This window comes from Abramis brama (assembly GCF_963993115.1).
Source record: "Abramis brama genome assembly, chromosome: 1".
Lineage (NCBI taxonomy): Eukaryota > Metazoa > Chordata > Actinopteri > Cypriniformes > Leuciscidae > Abramis > Abramis brama.
Window position 1 is genome coordinate 22730573 of NC_139963.1, and position 23146 is coordinate 22753718.

General features: G+C 37.9%; 1 protein-coding gene across 6 annotated transcripts in view; it reads right to left on the bottom strand.

Annotated features, from left to right (window-relative positions):
• The window catches only part of hdac5 (histone deacetylase 5), a 75794-nt gene that overhangs the window by 15980 nt on the left and 36668 nt on the right, over positions 1 to 23146 (bottom strand). For all 6 annotated transcript variants that reach the window (XM_084125890.1, XM_084125889.1, XM_084125888.1 and 3 more), the window contains 5 exons: positions 6183 to 6466; positions 5960 to 6104; positions 3618 to 3723; positions 3299 to 3432; positions 863 to 994 (listed from right to left, as the gene is read on the bottom strand). In XM_084125890.1, coding sequence (XP_083982016.1) covers positions 863 to 994; positions 3299 to 3432; positions 3618 to 3723; positions 5960 to 6104; positions 6183 to 6466 — 801 coding nt within the window. The remainder of the gene's footprint in view (positions 1 to 862; positions 995 to 3298; positions 3433 to 3617; positions 3724 to 5959; positions 6105 to 6182; positions 6467 to 23146) is intronic.

A 23146-nucleotide genomic window follows, 5' to 3' on the forward strand; every position in this document is an offset into this window, starting at 1 on the left:
TTTCACAATATTTTGTGACTGATTGAACCCGTTTTAATGTATCAGCAGGATGTTAAACTGTTCCCTTCCTCCAAGCTCTTTTATCTTAACAGTACAGAAATCACACGATACCCAAGTGTTCATTTATGTTTGAAAAATCTTCACACTTATCATCTGACGGCAGAGGTCTGTTATTCACAGGCCATTTGAACAACTCAGGTGCTGATATAATCTCAGATCTTCCATATAAACTCAAGCTGCACGCACACCTATGCCAAACCTTTTCATTTAAAAAAAATGTATATTAACTTTAATAATAATGTTTTATCTAAATCGGAATTGCAAGCTAATAAACTAAATAGTGTTAAAATACGTATAAATACAATAAAAAATAATGAATAAATAATAACTAAATTAAAAAAAAATTATTGTTAAAATAAACTGAATTTGACATTATTTCGTTTCATTGCTGGGTTGAAAAATAATAGAATAATAGGAAGTAAGTATTTTTCTATATAATATTTTACACATATTTGGTGACCCCTATCCTAAAATTTAAAGAAATTTATATTCATTTCATGAATAATATATTGTAAAACTAAAAATATCATAAATGTGGATATTATGTTTATTTGCATTTTTAAGATTTACTTAACTTTTTTTTGTATGAAAATGTATATAGCTGCCTTTATATTTTAAGATAGGGGATCTGTCAGATAGAGATCATCATATTTGGAGAGTCCTTAGCTTAAAAAAGTTTGAAAACCTCTGGCCAGAAAGTGTAGTTACTGCATTCTTGGTCCAAACCTATTTTAATGCCTTCCTGTCCCATTATTACCCATGAGGTTGTGCAAACAGTTCTGTATTCTCACAGATTGTTTACCTGAGATCTCAATTGCCCTTTTCTTGAAGGTGCTGATCACAGTACCGTCTTTCCGTCTAAGCAGTGGGCTGCTTCTCCTCTCAGCCACCTTCTGTTTTAACCGTGAACGTACCTTCAGATTGGGCTCAGAGGCTGAACGAGAGAGAGAAAGAAAAAAGTTCAAATCACTTGATTTCACACCCGCATGATTTGAGGCATCACGTATGTCCGTGGCACAAACGGTACAAGATTAGTTGCACAGCAAAGTTTACTAATTACACTTAGGGGCTTGTTCAAAGTCACCAACCCTATGTATGTTGCCTTAATGAACACTACTAATGAGGCTTTGGATCTGTCGCTCTTGTGCATCAGGACCATGGACAGCAACTGCACATCCCTCCCTGTTTCTCTCTCTCTCACATACACACACACAGAGCTGCAGATAAAAGTTATATTTACAGTGTGCCGATTTTATCTCTTGTTGATTCCGGAGATGATGGGCCAAATTAAACTAATTGAAGTAAAAAGGGATTTGAAACAGAAAAAAGACAGGAAGTGGGGCAATTACCCGAACACGCAGTGTGTAATGCGGCTTGACCGAGCCCTGTGTTTTTTTAGGCCCGTTTGTGCGTCACAGCCACACTAAGCATACTGAACAGAAAGGACTTTAGTGCCTAATGCTATCAGTGACTTTAGTATGAATTTAATTAGATTTAAAATAAAAGTGTGAGACGAGGGGGAGGGGACGTGATGGAAAGACACACTTTCCATCAGATTGCTGTGGTGTTGCCATAACAGTGGTAATATGGAGTAAGCTCTTCGCCCACGGTAACAGACCCGTCTGCGATTACTTTATCAGTGTGCTGAAGTCCAAGCTAGAGGGCGTGTGTGTGCGCGAGTGTCCTCCTATCCTCTGTATGGTATATGTGTGTCAGTTCTATTATAGTGAGCTTTATAAAGCAGCGTGGGTGTGACAGTTTAAAAGATAGCTGTGTGTAAAAAGCAGATAGCAGATGTGTGTGTGTGTGTGTGTGTGTGTGTGTGTGTGTGTGTGTGTGTGTGTGTGGGAACAAACTCACTGAATCTGTGTGGGTGTTTTGGAGTATGGCTGGCAGCTATGAGAGTGAACAGCAGATGACCGGTATGAGTGTGTGTACTCAGGTTATACTTTGAAAACATCCTCACAAATATAGTCAAACAACATCCAAGACATTTGAGGTGGTCCGTGGTATTTCAAACTCTCAAAATCAGACCAAATTGTGTTTCGCTTGAAATGTATTAATGCCAATAGGTTGTGTGAGGGCTAGATTGTGAGGCAGGGTATAATATATATCATTATTTTAGTATGAAATCCATTTCGTCACTAATATAGCCTCTAAGATGTGCGTTTATGTGTTGGTCCACTGTTCTGATGACTCATTATGACTCACACCTGCAGACTCCTCACTGAAGAGTCTTCAACCCTGCGCACACACACACACACACACACGCATCTCCTGTGATACCTCTAGACTGTTAAAGAGCTCAAACTTCTCCGAACAAAAACACTGTTGTCTCTATAACAGCGTCATTCATGCACAGAAAGAAAATCATCATCTGACATTTACATGCAAACACAGTAATGCTTTATAATGCAGTGTCAATGTCGCAACTATTACTCATTGAAACAATTAATTAAAATAACAAAAACAACTAAATTTGCATTTCCCGGAGGAAATATGAGGGCTTGCAAGGCAGTACAAGGATAGTGTTTATTGGTATAATAATCCAGAAAAGGAGAAGAGAGCCAGAGGAATGGGAGACAAAGAAAAGGTGACCCAGCTGACATCAACAGCTGAAGCGAGTGGGCCAGTATGACATCATCATTAGACGTTACATTCTTACAGTGCAAGTCGATGGGAGATTTTCAGACATTAAATGTACAGTACCGTTCAAATGTTTGAGGTCGGTAAGATTTATTTTGTGTTTTTAAATGAAGTCTCTTATATTCACCATGGCTGCATTTATTTGATCATAAATATTGTACAAACAGTAATAGTGTGAAATATTATTACAATTTAAAATAACTGTTTTCTATGTTAATACAGTACATTTTAAAATGTAATTTATTCTTGTGATCAAAGCTAAGTTTTCAGCATCATTACTGATGCTTCAGAAATCATTCTAATATGATGATTTTCTGCTCAAGAAACATTTCTTATTATTATCAATGTTGCCTAATGTCTATGTGGAAACCATGATACATCTTTTTCAGGATTCTTTCATGAATATAAAGTTCAAATATCATTTTTGGTAAAACTTTACAATAGTGTTTCATTAGCTAACATTAAATAACTGCATCAGTTAACATGAACTAATAACGAACTGCAGCATTTATTAATCTTTGTTAATTTCAACATTTATGCGAAACATTTATGCAATATTTACGAAACACACAAATGCAAGACGTCTACTCACCGGTCTTACGGAGAGGGAAGTCATCCTTGCCCTCATAGGACCCTAACAGCGGGGGGAGTTTGTAGGAGGGCGGTGTGCCCGGTGTGTTGCTCTGTGGAGGGGAGCTCTGCTCCAGGGACGCGTGGTGAGCCCCCCTGAAAACAAACACAGGCCATTACAATGACTCATCCATCACAATGCAAATGAGTATGAATAAACCATAAACTTCCAGCATAATGTGGCTCATGCTCAAAAGCATTCATTTTGTTTAATGCTGAAAATTTGGGTTTACCAGCCCAGAATAAGGCTGAGTGATATGGACTAGCAAAGTTCCTCTTACCAGCACTTCTGGGGGAAGGAATGGTTAAGTCCACCGGGGCCAGGTTCCTTTTTGCTCAACAGGAACTCCTGCAGCTTCAGTTTGACCTCAGTACTGGCGATGGCACCTAAGAACAAGAGTCAATGGACATTTATTTAAAAAAAAAAAAGTGTGTTTCATTCACCTCTGCAAAAGTCATTATCATGGGTTTGCGGATAGCTGCCAGTGTGTTGCTATGCGGTTGCTAGTGTGTTCTATGTAGTTGCTAGGGCATTGCTATGCATTTGCTAGGGTGTTCTGAGGTTGCTAACTAATGGTAACACTTTATAATAACTGCACGCTATTAATCATTAGTTAAGCATTAGTAAACAGTTAATTCATCATTTATAAAGCATTAATAGACAGTCTATAAATCCAGCTATAAATGCTTTTTTCTTGATTTATAAGCATATCTATAATGTGTTTAAAAATTGTATTTTCATTCTTTATTAACAATCAATTTATCATTTCTAAATGAAGTATTGCATTATTTACAAACCAGTTATTTAGGAGTTGTCAGTGGTTCATAAGATCACTTAGAAAGTGTAAGTAAATGATTAATAAACTATTTAAATGTACATTCATACATCTTATTATTCAGACATATAGTAATAGTTACTTAGTGTGTTAATAAATGCTTTATTAACATGTATTTCTACTGTATTTTATGATTAATTCAGGTAGTTATAAAGCATTTAGTAGTGGTCAGTTAACTTTTTGTGAGCTCATCTAAAGTGAGGACTAGTTATGCCTTGTAAAGCATTTACAAAGGAGATTTAAAGGCTCAGTTATCTTCTAAACAGAAAAAGGAAACAAACACAACACGGTGATACAGAACACAGAAATATTTAAGATGTATGAATGTACATTTAAATATTTTATTAATAATTTACTTACACTTTTTTAAGTGATCTTATGAACCACTGACAACTAAATAACTGGTTTGTAAATAATGCAATACTTCATTTAGAAATGATAAATTGATCATCAATAAAGTATGAAAATACAATTATTAAGCACATTTTTATAGATATGATTATAAATCAAGAATAAAGCATTTATAGCTGTATTTATAAACTTATTAATGTCTATCAATGCTTTATAAATGATGAATTAACTGTTTACTAACGCTTAGCTAATGATTAATAGCGTGCAGTTATTATAAAGTGTTACCTTGCGTTTTATTGTACGCTAGGTGAAAATTCTTCATCTAAATCACAGAAACGTTTTAGAGCACCTTTATTGAACAACCTGCATGATTTTATGTTAGTAGCACAGGGCAAATAACGTAAAGTTGGGGATTTGTTCAAAAAATGTATTTACCTCTTGATGGAAATAACATCACAACATTTCTTTCCATCAAGAGGTGCATACATTTTTGGTCAAGATCTTGCATTGAAAATGCATGGACATGATGTGTCTTCCTACATGGTTGTTCAAGGAATGTAAAGCTACACACTTCATCAATTAGAGTTAGAAGAACTGTTGCCAAACATATAACATGCTAGAAACATAATAATCACTGCAATAATGATCCAATCATAGACTCTTAAGCATTAGCCTATTTAATTTGTATTATTTATTCAATTTTTGGACGGGCAGTGTATATACATTACTGGTCAAAAATTAGAAGCCAGTAAGATTTTTTAAATCTCTTATGCTCATCAAGGCTGCATTTATTTGAACAAAAATACAGTAAAAACAGTAATATTGTGAAATTTTAAATAACCGTTTTCTATTTTAATGTATATTAAAATGTAATTTATTCCTGTGATGTCAAAGCTGAATTTTCAGCATCATCACTCCAGTCTTCAGTGTCTTAGCAACATGCTAATCAAACTATATTGAAATCAACTTTGAGAAGAGTCCCACAGGTGCTGCAAATAACTGGTGCCTATGTGTGCACTTATGAGGTTCCATCTCTGTTAGAATACTATGTAGGCAGCTCAGAAGGTTTTGGAACAGATCCAATATGTTAATTTTGTGGCTCAATAAATCCTAGTACTGCATTGTGTTATTTTTAATAGTAAACAACCAAAGAAAAATAATAGAGCAATTTGTGCCTGCTGTGCCTAAAGTACTTTAAAGAATATCCATGACAATGCATAATTATAACAGCAAACAGCGATAAACATCACCTACGTACTGCTCAGCAAGGTGTTTACTCATTGAACTAAAAGGTGAACAGTTTAAACTATTCCCATTTTGGAAATTAGCAGCAGAATAAATAACAGGAAATGATGAGCGGTGAACATGCCATGAAATGAGTCCGCGCGCTGTTGATCTATTGTACATAATAGATGGATTAATGGAGAGATGCATACTCTCTTTGCCCTTCTCTTTGTTCCGTAACATGAGCAGTTGTTGTTCCAGTCTCTGCTTCTCCATCTCTTCGTGACGCTGCTGTTCCAACTTCCTCTTCTGCTCCAGCTCCTGTTGACGCTTTGCTGCAAGGATCTCCTGCTGTTGCTGTTCAGGAAGAAAATCAGAGTCAAGAATCAGAGCTCAAGGAGATGATGTGTACCGAGAGGACAGCAAGGGTCATACCTTAAGATGCTCCTGTAGCTGCACTTCATGTTGGCGTGTCAACACCTCGTGCTGCTTCTGGAACTCGGCGAACAGCAGCTGCTTCTGGAGCTCTTGCTGTTGTTTGAGTAAGAGCAGCTCGTGCTGAAGCTGTTTTTCTCTCATCGCCGGGTCCACTGTGCTTAGGGCGCTCAGACGCGGGTCTGTACGCAGGTCCACCGGCCCTCCGCTACCTCCGCCCTGATCTCCTCCACCTCCCACCGGGCTCTGCATCCCAGATGGTAACAAAGTCTTCACATCCACGGCTGGAAAGAGAGCGATACAGTAAATTAAAGAGTTATCTAACTGCCATTAGAATTATGATAACCTGTTAAACCTAACAACTGAAGCTTACATTTTACACGCACACACACACACCTGTTGCATTTATAATGGGTCACCTCTGCCTGGGTTCAAACATGTTCCCTTAACCTCTATGCTAGTACCACTTAAAATAACAAGTTGACACATAAACATACAATATGTTTAGAGCTCACAGTTACATAAGCAAAGGCCAGGGGTGCATTTGAAATTGAGAGGGCACTCTGTGGTTCATGTATGCTGTTGTCTGTAAATGCAGGGCTGACATTTGTCTGTGTCTGCCCATGTTACCGTAATCAGGTGTAATCAAGCTCAAACGTTGACAGGCTAGTTGACATTGCCGTATTTTGTATCACAAGCCTGTTGGGAATTTATCCAACTAAGCTCAGACCAGTTTTATCAGGGAAGGGCAGCACAGAAAATTTTATGCAAAAGGGCGACAGCTTCATTTTAGATCATTAGAAAAAAAGTAACAGCCAAGACCTTCCTTATGGTAGGGCACTGTACTGCTAAAGAGAGCATGTGGTTATATAACCTAGAGGGGAAACCAAGGTGATGCCCTGAGGCTCGTCCTAAAAATCAGCCCAACCAGTCACTTTCTCTCTCCATTTCTGCTATTTCCAATAGTACCACTACAGAAGAATACTGACCTTCCCAAAGCTTCTGAGCAAGTTTACTGCACAACTGATGTACTAAAAAAAGGCCTTGGAAAACCCAACATTCCTGATTTTGTTTGTGTTGTACTTTTCTTCCTCCATCAAATACTCTTTTTATTTTCACTGCAGTTAGGTGGCATTAATGAGTTGCCATGGGGATAGCGATGTGTTTCCAGGCTCTTGTGCACATTAGCCTGAGATCTCTACAAAGGCATTCAGTCATGGAAACAAATCTCACCAATTAAAGGTGACCAGGTCATAGCAGCTTCCAAACATTAGTCCAAATCAAAGTACTCAACTTCAACAGCATTGGGGAACAAAAGGGAATTGAACTTGCCCCTTACTTCAAGACCAGATTTAAGGTTTTCTGTGGCATATTATGGTTGGATTATGAGTAAGGAAAGCTCTTAGGCTGCAATTTAATTCTTAAAATATATTACACATAAAAGTATTACTAAAAAAAATATTTATATTTACAAATATTGAGTACATTTTTTCAGAATTCTCTGATGAATAAGAACAAGATTCAAAAGAACAGCTTTTATTTAAAATAGAAGCCTATTGTAACAAATGTCTTCACTGTCACTTTTGATTAATGCATCCTTGCTGAATAAAAGTATTAATTTCTTTTAAAAAAAACTACAGTATTAATTTCTATTCCCAATGATAAATAAATTAAAATAATAATAATCAAATTGGTGCCTGCACTGAAATGTTGGTATTGCATTCTTGTAGCTCATACAGTAGAGCATGGCACAAGCAACAAAGCCATGGGTTAGAAAAAAATATATACCTTCAATATAATTTAGCCGCATGTGTATAAAAGCATCTGACAAATCAATGCATAAATGTAAATACAATGGGACAGACAAGTTAGCATCTAGGATAATTCATTATCTTCAAGGGCGGCATCGTCCTCACATTTATTACCTTTTTTTTTTTTTAAATAACTGAAAAATAACCAATTTTGGAAAAAGCATGCATACTTCACAGAATACTACACCACCTGGACATGCCTGGCATACTTTTTTCATCAAACTATGAAAAGCACTTTAAATCCTTGCATTGCTGTATACTAATAAACCAAGTTTTTAATGCTGAAAATTGGCACATCACTTAATCGAAACAGGCAGGATGAAGTAGTATGAAGTTATAGAGTCTTTGTGGTGTCCTTGAATCTGCAGAGACCTCGAGTGTGAGGTAGGATACCACTACACGGGGGCCACTCACAGCTGAGAACACATTAACTCGCATGTCACTCAGCCTCTACCGTGGGCCGGGTTGCCCTCCCAGCATCGGCTAAAGTTTACCAACATGATAATGATCCGGTTTCTTTAGCTGGATGCCTGGCGGAAGCGTTCGGCTTACATGAAAATCAGATTACTCCCCCTTCATCAGTCAAGGGCTAAAAATATCATTCCTCGTACCCTCAGGCCGACTGACTGTGTCAAGCCATTGATGTCAGAGCATGACCAGCCGAGGTCGCCAGGGCTGCCGCTACTCTTCTGAACAGACGAGCTTAGCATAGATTTCCCCAGATACCCTTGGTCTTCCAGGAGAAGAACAGGTATGATTCCCATGTGTGAAGTTCAGTGTGGTCTGCAACAAATGGCCCAAAACCTTAGTTAATGAAGCAGCCTGTGCAAAAATGGTAAGATTATGGGTGAATTCCATGTTAAAAGACTGTGAATTATGAAATAATAATAAGGCTATAAATTATAGATAGACTAATGTGTTGTCTTCATGGGCTGCAAAAACAAGCATACTGTGAGAACACTGTAGTCTGATTCACAAAAGAATGACTCTGAGTAGGGATGTGCGAGACTAGTCAACCAGTCAACTATACTGCTGCTGCTAGTCAACATAAAACTAGCATATAACAATTAAGCTTGCTAATAGGCTTGTTATACTACCTGTTATGAGGGACAACAATACCCAACAACAATACCTTGACGTGGTGACTTTTGTTGGCTAACATTTATCTGAGGAATTCTGTTCATAACAGGCTTTTGAGTTTGTACTTGGTCCTGCGCTGCCTACTGATTCAGTTTATTATAATAAATGTTTACATCGGTTAACGTTGATTGAATGCTTAGGTTTAATGTTCATTGTAATCAATGATCATAATGCAAGGCAGGCACATCACATGTATACGACTTATTTTTCAGCGGCATTCAGTATGGGTTTTCACTATTTGATCCATAGATGTTAGGCTATTTTTAAAAGGATAATTATTTTGACTTCAATTTAAACGTTAATGAAATTAGTCATGGAGCACATCCCTACTTTTAAGCCAGCAAATAGACTCAAGTTAGCATGTGTGAATTAGTCTAACAAATGTAATGGTCTCCTCACTGCAAAAACTGCCTTTTGTATCTTTAACTCAAATTTATTTCATGTCATTGTTTGCTGATAGTTCCAGAGTGTACAAAAGCAATCGTAAAATACCAGCTAAATAAATTATCCTGAAGAATGAACATATGATTGTACCTACCTATGATTGTGAAACTTCCCTTAAGACTTTCTAAATATGTAAAGGAATTAAAATGAAGCTCTATTAATATTGAAACTTGGTTACAGCCATTAAATGTTTTGTTAACATGTTTGTTCACAGTCTACCAGCAGCACCACAGATAAGTAATCTGTCCAAACACAACATCTATGTGAAGGACTCCCCATCCCTAAGGAAAACTCCTTTGAGGTGATAATTAGCAAGTACAGAGACTATTAAAGACAGCCTTCCTATCAACACTTTCCTGTCCAACAAAAGACAATGGTAATTCCGTCACAGCTAATGTCTATCCTTTTTCAAACTTCTCGTCCATTTGAAATATCACCCGCCTCCAAATTGGTAGTTACTCATTAAGGACCTGTTTTTAAGTTGAAAGGAAGAAATGAAAAACGCATGAAGGACAAAAATAGAAAAGGGGGAGGTACTCTGGGACTGGAGTCTTCGAGGAAGTCCTCAGTGAGGAGGTTGGGCAGACTAAGGGGGTTTCCAGGAAATTTCCCTCAGAGAGCTCTGACCAAAGTGGAGTCTCGACTGATTATTGCAGTGCCCACACATATAGTGCACATATACACAAACTAGAAGACTGATAAAAACAGAATCAAGCATGAATGCTGTGTACTGTACAAGACAATATAATTAGGCCTTAAAAAGATAAAGTTACTAAGACTTTTTGTCCCTTGTTGAAAAATAAAACAAATGGGAAAGGAAAAAATTACTTAAGATATATTATGGAAATCTGCTTCTCGAGTAAATGTAACATTTTTGAGGATGTTTAGTACTTTTATAGTAAAGCCACACAAAAACTTAAAGGTACACTGTGTTTAAGTATTTTATTAGCTAAAATCAATGTCTTTATTCATAAATATGTCCTCATTGGTGTAAAATTTCCTCTGCCAATGATCTGACTCATCCTTCCAAGCGAAGAATTTCTTATCTTTATTTACATTGGACGGGTAAGTCCAAGGAGGCTTCCATGTCATTCCGCCATTTTGAAAAACTATTTTCAAAAAGTAGGGATGAATTAAAAAAACAAGGGTAAATATCGGGATAGCTTTTCCCAGGTGGAAAGCGCTAATGAAGGAAAAAGACTTTGAAAGGGACGTTGAAGTTGCCTGCTTTATTCTTGACAGGTATGACAAGGTAAGTCAATGTTACGGTCTAAATTTGGTTGGTTGTGTAATTCATTATATAGGCAGCATAACAGTAGAACATGTATAGTTAAACTCAATGAAGTGCTATTGGAAGACATGTTGTCATAGCTTCTTGGTACATAACGGCTACCGTAGTTGCAACACGCATTTGAAAAAGCGAGGTGCTAGAGAGCACTATTCGTTTGAATGCAAAATAAAATTTCACCGCTTGATGGGAGAAATTCCTACAAATAAAACAAATAAAAAAAAACACTAAATACTAAAATTAATTGCTTTAAATGCAAAACAAGTGAATTAAGGCATCACAACAATGTACAGTATGAAAAATGTATATTCATTTCGAGATTTTTTATAATTCCCATAAATCAAAAGCAGTCTCTTGAAACGAGCTGATTCAGATTCCCCCTACAATGATATTATTGTAGAGAAAAAACACGCCCACAGCTGGTGACGATCTGCCCTATTAGCATAGACACATCCCTGAGTGAAAAGCACAGAGTCCACCATTTCTGTGTCCTCGCTGTAGCAGCTGGAGATGTACAATGTCTGTGCCAAAGAGTTATTGCAAGTGTCGTGTTTTGGGATGTATCAATGCACATAAGATTCTCCATAGACTCCCGCCATCTGAGTCATTGAGGACAACGTAGTTAAATTTCATTTTCAAAGGAAATGTCCCAAAGAAAATCACTAAAGTCTTACACGTTTGCACCAATCATTTTGCGCTGGACTGCTTCACAAACGTGAGTCTTTTAAAAGATGGCTCAGTAAATGTTACATGCGCTCTGAAGAGAAAATACGTTTTAGGCTCCAGTCCAGGATGGTCAATCATTCATTTGCGAGTCTGCTCAAGCTGGCGCATCCGTCTTTTCACCTTTATTACAATACAGTACGTAACACAAATGCAATAGCATATCATAAAAGCAAGATGACAACATAAGTTATAACCATAATTAAACTAAACTATACCCGTTCTATCTCCATGCAGAATATATTCACTGGCTCTGTAGGCATTTTACAACAGTTCCCAAACGAGCACCTGTACAGCGATTTATAGATTATCATGATGGAACATGCTAATCGATGACTTGAAGATAGTTAAATCCACATCAACTTTTTCATCAATTAACCATTCAGAAACGTCCTGTTGCATTCTACATGTTGTCACTTCTTCTTGAGTCTCTCCATCATTGTCAGACTTCGGTTCGAACATATAAGGCTAAACTCCTCTACTGACAGTTTCTGACATTTTCAGTATGTGAGATTGCCCTGTTTTGTTGTAGCCGGTATGCTGGATCATGAGCTCTTGAAGCTCCGCCCTCTTCTTGAAAGGAGTCCGGAAGCACCAGCTCATTTGCATTTAAAGGGACACACACAAAAAGTGGCAATTTTAACATTATACGAAAAATTATCAAAAATTATCTGTGGGCTATTTTCAGCTAAAACTTCACATACACACTCTGAGGACATCAGAGACTTATTTTACATCTTGTAAAAATGCCCATCTCGTTTGATGAAAGGAAAGGTAATCTAAATGTAAAATGAACATAAAAATAAACAAAATAGTTAATTTTGGCTGAAATGGTACCAACACACCAATACGTTTTGCACACATACATGTACATCTATATATGCACATCTTTCCATGTTGTTCAGAGTTTTTCCAGGTGATGAATAAATGAGGACAGTGGTGAGCTCGTCCCAAGGGGAAGGCCTTAAAAAGCAAAAAAAACATTTCTGCTGAGGCACTTACGATGTATTAAAAACGAGGTAAGAGCATTGTAACCTGACAGGATGGAAATAGAAGAGTGAGAGAGAGAGAGGTACCTCCTCATTAAAAATAAAAGAAGGTGTTGCATAAGCTATGGGTGAGGGTTGGGTGAGTGAGAGAGAAGGGGAAAGGAACGAGATACGACAGACAGAGTAAAACTGGGTGATGTTATTTGGATAAAAAGCCAAGGAGGACTAATCAATGGAGTGTCTGGAAGAGGGCCAGAGAATGCTTGAGTAGCCAGATTTACCTTTCATCAGATTAAATCGTACTCCATGGATTATGCTAATCGCCTGGTGAAAGGACTAGAAATAGCTTCCTCTCACGCCGTGTCATGGCGTTAAAGCATGGTGCCAGTGTGTGTTTGTATATGTGTGTGTTTATTTACACTTGATCCCCTTATGCAGCAGTTAGCTTAGTTTGTTTAAAAGCAGCCAGGCAAATTGTTAATCACAATTCCCAAAACAGTCAGGTTTGAATTTGACAAATAAGACTAGAGCACACAGGATTGTTTTTTAATTGTAACACCCTAGACCAGAGGTATTTAATTAAAGTTCAAGGAGGTCCGGTCTCTATATTTCCTTGGTCCGGACAATGCTTTTTTGGATCAGTACATTTCAATCGGGGCAGCCGTAGTACTTTGTAAAAGAAAAATGGCTAAACATTTAAAATAGTCATCCAAGATGTAAAACTCGGGCCCCGAGAGCCAAAGCAGTCATGTCTAAGAATTTTTATCAAAAATGTACCCAAAAAAGTCAATATTTCTGTAAACGCGATATGAATATAAAAAGGTAAGATAATATAAAAATGTTTTATCAGGCTATTATTTTTTATTATTATTATTTACATTTAGAATTTTTTTTATTTAAGAATAATAATAATTATTATTATTTTCTTTAATACTGGAATGACCCTGGACCTCTTTTAGTCACAATAAATAAATAAATACATATATATGTTCTGTCGCTGCTTGTGTTTAATCTTCTGGGAGTGAAGGGGAGGCCGGGGAAGATGAGGAGGATATATATATAGATAGATAGATAGATAGATAGATAGATAGATAGATAGATAGATAGATAGATAGATAGATAGAGATATAGATAGATAGATAGATAGATAGATAGATAGATAGATAGATATACATTTTAAATGCTTCTTTACTTGTTGGCTGTGCAGGTGAAAAGTTCAGCAGACAAAAGCTTTGATTGCCTATGTCCTCTAATCACTTTCCTGCACCTTCACACACAGCTCTGTACTTCCACAACAACAGAAGACAATCATCTGGAGAGACCCAAGCTTGCAATAGTTGGCCCATGGGAAGATGTTTATCACAATATCCAATTCTCTTTGGTCAAAAAAAAAAAAAAAAAGAAATGTTAAAAAGAAACCATGATGCTTTTCCCTCTCGTCTACTGTAAGTATTGAAAAAAACTTCCCCATTTCTACCATAGCAGGGGGTCTTTCCTGGCTTCAAACTCCTTCCCCTTTGTCTTTCCCGCTTTCCTCTACAACTTCACCTCCTCCTCATCCTCCCCGGCCCCCATTCTCCCCTTCACTCCCAGAAGAGATTAAACACAAGCAGCGACAGAACACAGTCTGCCTGCGAAAAGCGCAGTTATAAATAGCCCTGGATTAATAATGCTCTGGGGGGAGTGGAGGGGAGCGAGGGGGGGATGGGGGGCATGCTGCGCTTTTAAAAGTGCGCAAATCTATTTTAGGACACTACATTGCCAGGCGGCTGTGCTTCTCTCTTTCTCTCTCTCGCTGTTCCCTCCCTCCCATCTCGGATCGGCATTACAGACGTCTGAGATGACTGCAGCATGTAGTTTCTTAGCAGAAACCTGAGGACCCTTGTGAAAAGCATGTTGTTAGTCTCTCAATAATGTCATAAAAGCTCTGCCCAAGGATTCCAAGCAGGGACAATCCATAGATGTGACCCGATGTACTGTGATCTAAACCAGCACCTAACCAGAAAATAATCTGACAATGAGTTACACAATCTAGCTGAAGCACTGAAACATTTTTAAGTATAACTTTCCATCGAAAAACAGTGTTTAAGTTGACATCTAACCGCTATATCCTCAGGGACGATATCCCTCATGGCAGCAACAACCTAACGCTCTCCTCTCCTCTCTCCCGAAGGGCTTTCCTTTTGTTTTCAGAGCTCAGTTGAAAGAGAAACTTACAGCTGACACAATTTGCTGACACCATTTCCTGCTTTCATTCCAGCCAGGGGAGCTTTATTTTAGCAGTTAGTCCAAAGCCCTGTTGTGCAGAGACAAAGAGAGACGTTGACAAAGAGGAATAGACATATAGAGAAAGAAAAAGAGTACGGATGCTCTGATATCGATACGTAAAAAATACTAATTCAAGTTGCATGTGATTATTGTGTGACAAGAAAAAAATTTGAAACAAAAAAGTATTATAATATATATATATATACTGTGTGTGTTTGTGTGTGTACAAAAGTATTTGGACACCTGACCATTACACCAACAGGGCGATTGCAATCTCAATACAGACATCAATATGGAGCTGGTCCTCCCTTTGCCGCTATAACAGCTTCCACTCTTCTAGGAAGGCTTTCCACAAGATTTTGCCGTGTTTCTGTGGGAATTTTCGCCCGTTCAACCAGTGTGAGGTCAGGCACTAATGTTGGACTAGAAGGCCTGGCTCGCAATCTACGTTCCAGTTCATCGCAAAGGTGTTTGATGGGGGCTCCGTGCGGGCTAGTCAAGTTCTCCCAAACCAAACTCATCCAACCATGTCTTTATGAACCTTGCTTTGTGCACTGGGGCACTGCATGCTGGAACAGAAAAGGGCCTTCCCCAAACGGTTCCCACAAAGTTGGAAGCATAGCTTTGTTCAAAATGCTTTTGTATGCTAAAGCATTAATATTTCCCTTGAATGGAAGAGGCCAAGTTCGAAAACAGCCCCATACCATAGTTATTTTAATAGTAAAGACTTTATTCTTCAATGTCACATGATCCTTTAGAAATCTAATTGCTCCTCAAGAAACATTTCTTATTAATATCAATGTTGAAAACAGTTGTGTTTCTTAATATTTATGTGGAATGCTAAACATTTTATTCAGGATTCAGGGGCCGGATTCACGAAAATCTTCTTAAGAAATAAGTTAAGAAAATTCTTAAGATAAATTCTTAGATGTTTGTAAGAATGTTACAAAGAATCTTCTTCAAAAAAAGAACTTACAATACCAGCAAAAATGTTCTATTATAATATACTATGTGTTTTTATATTTTTCAATTATAATATTGTTTTTTTGTTTATATATACAAACACACACATACATATACATATATATATATATATATACATATATATATATATACAGTGAGGAAAATAAGTATTTGAACACCCTGCTATTTTGCAAGTTCTCCCACTTAGAAATCATGGAGGGGTCTGAAATTGTCATCGTAGGTGCATGTCCACTGTGAGAGACATAATCTAAAAAAAAAAAAAAACAGAAATCACAATGTATGATTTTTTAACTATTTATTTGTATGATACAGCTGCAAATAAGTATTTGAACACCTGAGAAAATCAATGTTAATATTTGGTACAGTAGCCTTTGTTTGCAATTACAGAGGTCAAACGTTTCCTGTAGTTTTTCACCAGGTTTGCACACACTGCAGGAGGGATTTTGGCCCACTCCTCCACACAGATCTTCTCTAGATCAGTCAGGTTTCTGGGCTGTCGCTGAGAAACACGGAGTTTGAGCTCCCTCCAAAGATTCTCTATTGGGTTTAGGTCTGGAGACTGGCTAGGCCACGCCAGAACCTTGATATGCTTCTTACAGAGCCACTCCTTGGTTATCCTGGCTGTGTGCTTCGGGTCATTGTCATGTTGGAAGACCCAGCCTCGACCCATCTTCAATGCTCTAACTGAGGGAAGGACGTTGTTCCCCAAAATCTCGCAATACATGGCCTCGATCATCCTCTCCTTAATACAGTTCAGTCGCCCTGTCCCATGTGCAGAAAAACACCCCCAAAGCATGATGCTACCACCCCCATGCTTCACAGTAGGGATGGTGTTCTTGGGATGGTACTCATCATTCAAACACGTTTAGTGGAATTATGACCAAAAAGTTCTATTTTGGTCTCATCTGACCACATGACTTTCTCCCATGACTCCTCTGGATCATCCAAATGGTCATTGGCAAACTTAAGACGGGCCTTGACATGTGCTGGTTTAAGCAGGGGAACCTTCCGTGCCATGCATGATTTCAAACCATGATGTCTTAGTGTATTACCAACAGTAACCTTGGAAACGGTGGTCCCAGCTCTTTTCAGGTCATTGACCAGCTCCTCCCGTGTAGTTCTGGGCTGATTTCTCACCTTTCTTAGGATCATTGAGACCCCACGAGGTGAGATCTTGCATGGAGCCCCAGTCCGAGGGAGATTGACAGTCATGTTTAGCTTCTTCCATTTTCTAATGATTGCTCCAACAGTGGACCTTTTTTCACCAAGCTGCTTGGCAATTTCCCCGTAGCCCTTTCCAGCCTTGTGGAGGTGTACAATTTTGTCTCTAGTGTCTTTGGACAGCTCTTTGGTCTTGGCCATGTTAGTAGTTGGATTCTTACTGATTGTATGGGGTGGACAGGTGTCTTTATGCAGCTAACGACCTCAAACAGGTGCATCTAATTTAGGATAATAAATGGAGTGGAGGTGGACATTTTAAAGGCAGACTAACAGGTCTTTGATGGTCAGAATTCTAGCTGATAGACAGGTGTTCAAATACTTATTTGCAGCTGTATCATACAAATAAATAGTTAAAAAATCATATATTGTGATTTCTGGATTTTTTTTTTTAGATTATGTCTCTCACAGTGGACATGCACCTACGATGACAATTTCAGACCCCTCCATGATTTCCAAGTGGGAGAACTTGCAAAATAGCAGGGTGTTCAAATACTTATTTTCCTCACTGTATATATATATATATATGTGTATGTATATATATATATGTATATATAAATAACACACACACACACACACACACTCACACAAGAATGATAGAAAAAGGACACTAAGTGAGCAAGAGAAGCTAAGGACGCTGAGGTAGGACCTCAAGGACAGTCATTAATAAATGTGCCTGCACTTCCCTCTGTTCTGCAGAAGCATCTCTGTTGGTAAGCTTTGGGACACAGCAGTGAATCATGGGATGTGTTTCCCCAGCACAGAAACAAACTAGGGGCTTCGTCTATTTTTCGTCTTATTTTCTAACCCAATACCTAAACTTAACAACTACCTTACTAACTATTAACGGTACAATATGTAGTTTTTCGCTGCTAGGGGTCGTTAACCTCTTCAAAACAATAACAAAGGTTGATGATGCAGTGAATGAGCGTGGAATCATGGAACTTGTCGTCATGCTGATGGATCTAATAATGTTTATGGATGAGTGAATACATTCATGTTTTTTAACATGACTGTGGTATGAAGCAGGGTGCGATTGCTAATGAGAGACAGATATCAGCACCTCACGCGAGTCCCACGGATATAAAGGAATGAGATTTCACTTGGTCCACACTATCATACTGCATTTGAGTGTTGAAAGTTATAATGTTATTCTATGTGTTAGTTTATCTGTATGAGACTAGCAGTAAGCTAGATCAACATTAGCATAGCATACTGATCATATAACATACTGATCATATAGCATACTGATCATATTTCATCATGTTGAGCTATATAACATTGATTCGTTTTATGTACATTTGCTCACCTGTCTAATAAAGCACAAGCAAGAACAGCGTCTCTGTCAAATCGAAGTTTGTTGCGAAGCTCTCGGCATCTCGAAAACGCCACGCCGATATTGATTACCGTTTTATTTCTCCTGCTATGGTCCATAATGTTTGAACGAAACAACAACAGCGTGAGTGTGCCGCTAGACATTACGCAGTTGTCCACGTCTGTTGCCATGGTTACCGTGGCATTACAAGCGGAAAACCAGGGATAACGCAGATATTACGTCATTGACAGGCGACAAGTGACGGGCACTATTTAAAATTCTGAATTTCTCTGAATTGACAAATTCTTGGAAACATTTAGGATAATGTAAGTACAAAATTGAATGATATATATAACACTGTGCAAGTGGTTTTTGGATATTTTAATACAAAAATCTTACATATTGTACCTTTAATAAGCAGTAATAAGGAGTTTATTAAGGCAAACGTTGTAGTTAATAGTTAGTTAGTAAGAATTGGACCCTAATCTAAAGTGTGACCAAATGTTCTTAACTTTATTATTAAGATTGTTCTTAAAACATTTAAGAAGTATTCATATTCCTGAAAAGAATGTTCTTAAAAACAATCGTATATAACTTCTTAAAGTTAGGATAACCCAAAACCTGTCTTAAATCCCCAAAGGTAAGGTGTTTAATAAATTGACATGAACATATTACATGTACCAGAAATGTGGACAAGTGAAACAGATCGATCATTAACAGTGCACTAGAGTGGCTATACGTGATGCATTCACAAAGATGGAGCACAAATGAATGGGAAAGACCGCTGCATCTTAAGACAGGCTCTTTTAAAATAACTATTTTAACTTGACATCGCTGAGTGATTAACTCCCGTCAAGCCAAGCGCTTAACTACGGTAATCTGCAGGCAGCGCAAAAAGATGGGCTTTAAGGAGTTTTTAATTCAGCAAGTCTTCAGGAACACCTGCTTTTCAATAAAATAACACCAAAGCCTATCATTTTCTTGTTAAGAAAAAAAAGATGTTTAAGATTTGCACTTAGAAACATTCTTACGAACTTCTTAGAATTTATCTCAAGAATTTTCTTAACGTCTTTCTTAAGAAGCTTTTCGTGAATCCGGCCCCAAGACAGAATGAGGGGAAGAAAAAAAAAATGAAAGAGAGAAATTTTTGGTGGTTTGCCTTCAAATAAAAGCTGTCAGTGGAAACCACACGACAATGAGCAAATAATCGCTGTAAGAAAAAGTTGCAATCAATCAATTAGGACTTTAGTGCAAGGGGTGACGTTTTCAGAACCAACAGGGCTGATTACTTTTCCCTTAAATGTACTTCATTTTTATAAATAGTTTGTGGTTTCATATTGATTTTACTGCTTTTTTGACTGAAACGAGTTCTTGCCTCCCTGGAGGAACCATTTATTATTTGAGCTCTTTGGGCGCTTTCTACCATCCCCCTATTTTAAAGTCTATTTTGCAGAGAGCCCGGTTTACGTCATGGTTATTTTCTTTAGCAACGGTACACCAGCTACGCTTCAGAGAAACGAGCGGGAGAGATGGAAAGGCAGAGAGAGAGAGAGAGAAAACCATGAATATTGCTTTCCAGAAATAGCACACAGCGACGTGCGGTAGGCTGCCCTGTCAAATCGGTTCTGCATCCTCTCCTTGTTAACGGCACATAGATGAACGAGCGCGATAGAACTAAGAGAGAGAGAGAATCAAATGGAGTTGGTCAGATCCAGCCAATGGTTTGCGACACTGAGACCAAAACTGGAGGAAAAGAAGATGTGCAGGAAAGCTGGGTGATATTTACATCCTTTGGAAGGACTTCTTGGCAGCTTAAACTTGGGGTTTGAAGCTGGTAAGGGAGAGTTACAAATAGCCAGTGTGATTTATGGGCCCCAGGAACCTCCGATGTCTTGGCAGGCCTAAAGGAGGGGTAGGCTCCCCTCGCCCTGGGAAAACAAGAAACCAGCAGTTCCTTGGTGGAAGCCCAAAAAAAGACAGCTGTAAAAAAAGGGAAAGAGAGGGCTTGTGCACCACATGATGTTAGTTCATAATGACTCTTGATCCATAAGACATGCGGACGATGACGTCAATTAAAGTGGATAATGACACAGCTGGAAGTCAACAGCATTTATCGGCTAATGCATGTCGATTTGTTCACGTCATGCTTGCTGAATGGTGCCATTTTTGATTTTAGCAAGAGAACAGTGCTTTTTATTTTTGTTGTTGGCCTTTAAATTATGTATAGCACAGCTGAGAGAAGACAGCATATTATGGGAAAAGTGGGGCTAATGTTATCGGGATAGTGCGCCAGTTTGAGCACATGCACCAGCCGCTAGGCTCAATTTGTACTCCTGTTGCTTTGTGCATGGAAGATTACTTATAAGGTTTTCACAACTACTTGCATGATGATCATTAAAATTCTATACTAAAAACATTAAAAAAAGAGTAATAACAAAAGTCAAAAACAAAAATAAAATCAAATGTTTTAAATGAATTTATGTTTACAATATCGCAGGCCTTGTCCACACTAATACGTTTTCGTTTGAAAACTCATCTTTTTCCTCTCTGTTTTGGCCTTCAGTCCACACTGGTTTTTATCAACAAAGATGGAGCTTGAAAACGCACTCCCAAGTGGATAAATCTGAAATGCTGTTTTTGCGTTGTACTGTGGACTGTGAAAATGGAGGTATTCGAAAACTTTATATGCTGAAAACTATATACACTGTTGCTAAAGATATGTTTCTTTGTACACTCTTCAGATCACAGTCCTGCAAAGATGACAGAAAATTTACTCGCATTTGCTCTCCCGGCAAAACATGAGGGCACCAAACATATAATGGTGAGTGAGTGCAACCAGGACGCATCAGTTAATGGTGAGATATATATTCTAGAAGAATAGCATGAGAACTTCATTATGTCTGTTCCGTCTGTATCATCTCAGTGAGTGTTTATGAAGTTTTCGCATGCGCACTAAGATTAATTTGGCATTTTCCAACGTTTCAGTGTGGATGTGAAATTTTTGAAAAACACTTGAAAATGTGGATTAATGTAGATGTAGCAGCAATGTACAGTATGAAAATTTATATTTTGAGATCTGCTAAAGTAACATTGTTATTCAATAATTAAAGTAAAATTGTTGCAAAATGAAAATGAACAAATATGCAGAAATGAGCATGCACAATTAAATATAGAAGGCTAGATATAGGCTAGGTCAGTCAGTATTGAATATTTAATTGTGCATGCTCATTTTTCTCTATTTTCTACGATTAGACAACCTTTGTCATCTAACACTTAAAGTTGATACTGTAAAAAGTCTAATATTTTAATAACACTGTTAAACTTTAGCAAATCTCTAAACTAATATAAATTTTTTATACAGCACATTATAATGTTGTGACACATAAGTTCACTTTTAGCATCTATAATGACTGATTTTAGCCTATAGTATTCTATTTTCAATTTATTTTTGACAAAATATTGAATTTTAATATCTGCCTTGTAACTGCATTGGTAACGGTAGTAGAAAACCAGTCCCTACCGATGACAGCTGAATCCATTGTCATTTGTAGGCATCATATGTGGCACTAAACTTGAGCCACCAACTGTATTTCCCATCACCCCCCTCCTTCCCCATCAGCCCCAAAACAGTGTCCCATTCAACAGCAAAACCTCTACCAATCATAGCGTGAGCTGTGTATGCCCAACCACCATTCCTTAGGGCTCTGGTTCAAATGGTACAACCTTTCATGAGCAGGAAAAAAAGCAGAGAAGAAGATGAAGCCAGATGCAAAGCATAAACATTCAGACGATGAAATGTCATCGCTAAGTAGCAGGCTGAGTGCTGGCCACTGTTTACAGGTTCTATAAATGCACCAGCATTGACGTCAAACGCTTGCATGAGAGGAATGTTGTTTTCTGGGTAAACTTCAATGTGTGGTGCGGAATTCATCTCACACCGCTTTTTAGAAAGAAGCAGAGAGGGGGTCGCAGGGTGTATTCCAGTAGAGAAAAAAAAAGATCCCCCCCCCCCTCAAAAAAGACATGAAATATATATCAAGGTGGTGTTATGGTTTCTCAAGTTAGTATTGATTCATTTTCTAATACTAATAGCAGTACTTTCACTGCACCATTACTATTCTGCAAAGCATTTGGTTGGGATGGGGAACAGCTCCTCCAGAACTAGAACCTTTAGAAATTATCATTTAGTTATGACCATTTTTATTAAGATTATGAATTATAAAGATTATTAATATTCAGTCTAAACAGCAGAGAAACAGGTGGCTCACAAAAGGGACCATCCCTGACAAAATGCCACCAACAGTGGTTTCAATTCTCTGGCCTGAACTGCCTCTGGTGGGTACAAAAATTCACTCCCAACATCCCAAATCCTCACAACACGTTTGATTCTTCTTACAAATAAATTTCATTTGGGTGACCGGCAATTGGGAGAGTCAGAGAGGGAACTAGATCTTTGCTTTGAATATCAGCCTCTACTCTACAGATCTCCTGAGGGGTTTGGATGGCATGTGTTGAAGAAAGGTTATCCTTTTTCTTATGAAACTATTTCCAGTAAAGGATATTAAAAGATATCAGGAATTTACAGTCATGGGTCATTTGGCAAAAGGCAAGAGAAACAAAATGGATCTGTATCTATGTTTGAGCAGTTTTTTCTCCTAGTATCCATGTTTGAGCAACCATGCTTGCTGCTATTTCTTATTAAGACGAGAAGGGAAATGAAGATGCGCAGAACATACAGCAGACAACATTTCTAAACCATTATTTTCTATGAATGTGTACACATC